This window comes from Condylura cristata, unplaced genomic scaffold (genome assembly GCF_000260355.1).
Source record: "Condylura cristata isolate star-nosed mole 26May11 unplaced genomic scaffold, ConCri1.0 scaffold00012, whole genome shotgun sequence".
NCBI lineage: Eukaryota > Metazoa > Chordata > Mammalia > Eulipotyphla > Talpidae > Condylura > Condylura cristata.
This window is the reverse complement of record NW_004567113.1, coordinates 36398098-36399824: the sequence shown is the minus strand read 5'-3', so window position 1 is coordinate 36399824 and position 1727 is coordinate 36398098. Positions and strand designations below refer to the sequence as shown.

The 1727-nt window shown below is 45.8% G+C and overlaps 1 protein-coding gene across 1 annotated transcript in view; it reads right to left on the bottom strand.

Moving 5' to 3' along the window:
* Positions 1 to 777: 777 nt before the first annotated feature.
* Positions 778 to 1727, bottom strand: part of PHOX2B (paired-like homeobox 2b) — a 3751-nt gene continuing 2801 nt past the window's right edge. Inside the window, exon 4 of the mRNA XM_004681486.1 lies at positions 778 to 836. Coding sequence (XP_004681543.1) covers positions 778 to 836 — 59 coding nt within the window. The remainder of the gene's footprint in view (positions 837 to 1727) is intronic.

Sequence of the window (1727 nt, the reverse complement as noted above, 5' to 3'; positions counted from 1 at the left end):
ACCCAGCTACCTTTCCAAGCTGCTGGCAGCTGCTAGCTATCTTGCACAATTTCCTCTGTTCTCCCATTTCACTTTGTAAATTAAAAAGTAAAAACAAAAACGAATCAAGAAAAAGTCACAAGATTTCAATTGCTAGACTTGCTTTTTGTTTTTATTATCAACAATCAAGTTAATGATACACTCTTGGAAAACTATATGCACATGTAGAAATATTTCCCTTTTAAATAGAAGCATTCATTATAACACATATAAATAAATTCGAAAATCTGAAACTTAACTTAGGACGTTTATGTTCACAAACATAGTCCAACAAGAAGAAAAAAAGAAATCAGACAGACATGCACCTGATAACAAAAATATATACCATTGTCTGAACCGTGGTCTTTCTAAACACAAAGGAATTGAACCCGTGAGAACCTTATTACTCCATAAAGACACGCCATAGAGACTACAAGAAGAGAAAAACATTATACGGTCACATAGAGGAGACGGTCTGTACTGATATTAACACGATACAATTGAGTCACAGAACACAGTTGTAGAAAGACACCGAAAAAGTTAAAGCCTCAACATTCAACTAATATCTATAGTTTGTGCCTTTTAAAGTAAAATAAAATAAAATCCAACAGAGATGTCTAAACTGCGCAAAGAATGGAATCATCAATATACAGTCCATCCACCGTACAGGATGTGAGTCCATTTCAGATCAAACAGAAATGCAAAGCAGACACTTCTGCAAACTTGTGCGTGCCTATCCCCTGCTGGGTTTCTCTGCAGTCAGTTGGTAGACTGCAGCTGACTCCAATCCAGAGCAGTGCCAAAAAGTTCAGTAAAAGCTGGTGGAAGAAGAAAATGCCAGTGGGAGTAACGGCAGAGAAAAAAAGGGAAGAGTTGCAAAATAGGAGACACAGTTTGCAGAGTTTGCGTGTGAAAAGGCATCTCATGTACAGGGCATCTTTCAGGGCCAAATGACGGCAAAAATTCGGGGTTGGGCTTTGCAACTGTGTGGGGTACAGATGCGCTAATGGCGAGATGGTGTTCGGCAAGGTGGGACAGACAAGCGGGTTCCAGGAAGTCACCTTGGCCATGGAGACAGTCTGCGCGAGTCGTCGCTGCCTGCCGCAGAGAGGCCCAAACCCGAGAATGCGAGGAGCAAGAGGGCTGGAAAGCGTCCCTACTCTCCCCTGAGGTGGAGCCCCCAAAGAGTCTGTGCTGTCAGGAGGGAGAGAATTTAGGGGTTCACAAAGAGCGCCCGCCACCGTGCCAGATGCTATACTTTTATGGATCTGAAAGCCTTTGAGTTGTTTGTTTTTTGAGTGTGTGTGTACTTTTCCGTGGTTGCTGCTTTTCTAATGGGGGGGGGGTCGTGAAGAGGATGTATTTTTCTCTTTTTCTAAGCAAGTCATTGAGTCGTAGTGCCCTCCCCCCGTATCTCTCCCTGTCCCCTGCCCGGGCCACAGACACTTTTCCCCCCCGAGACAGACATACACCGACACGCAGACGCAGCCCCCTGAGAATGTCCCCGAGTCCGGGCCGGCCGCGCTGCTCGCTCCTTGCAGTCAGCAGGCGGGGCCCTGGCCGGTCTACGCGGCCCTGAGGCAGGTGCGAAGCCAGGGAAGTTTTTTTGTTTTGTTTCGTCTGGGGGTTCAGGGTGGGGATAACAGTGGGGTTGAAATGGGGCGACGCCATTTTCTCTTTATTCTTATCGCGATTAGTTTAGGCTCTCA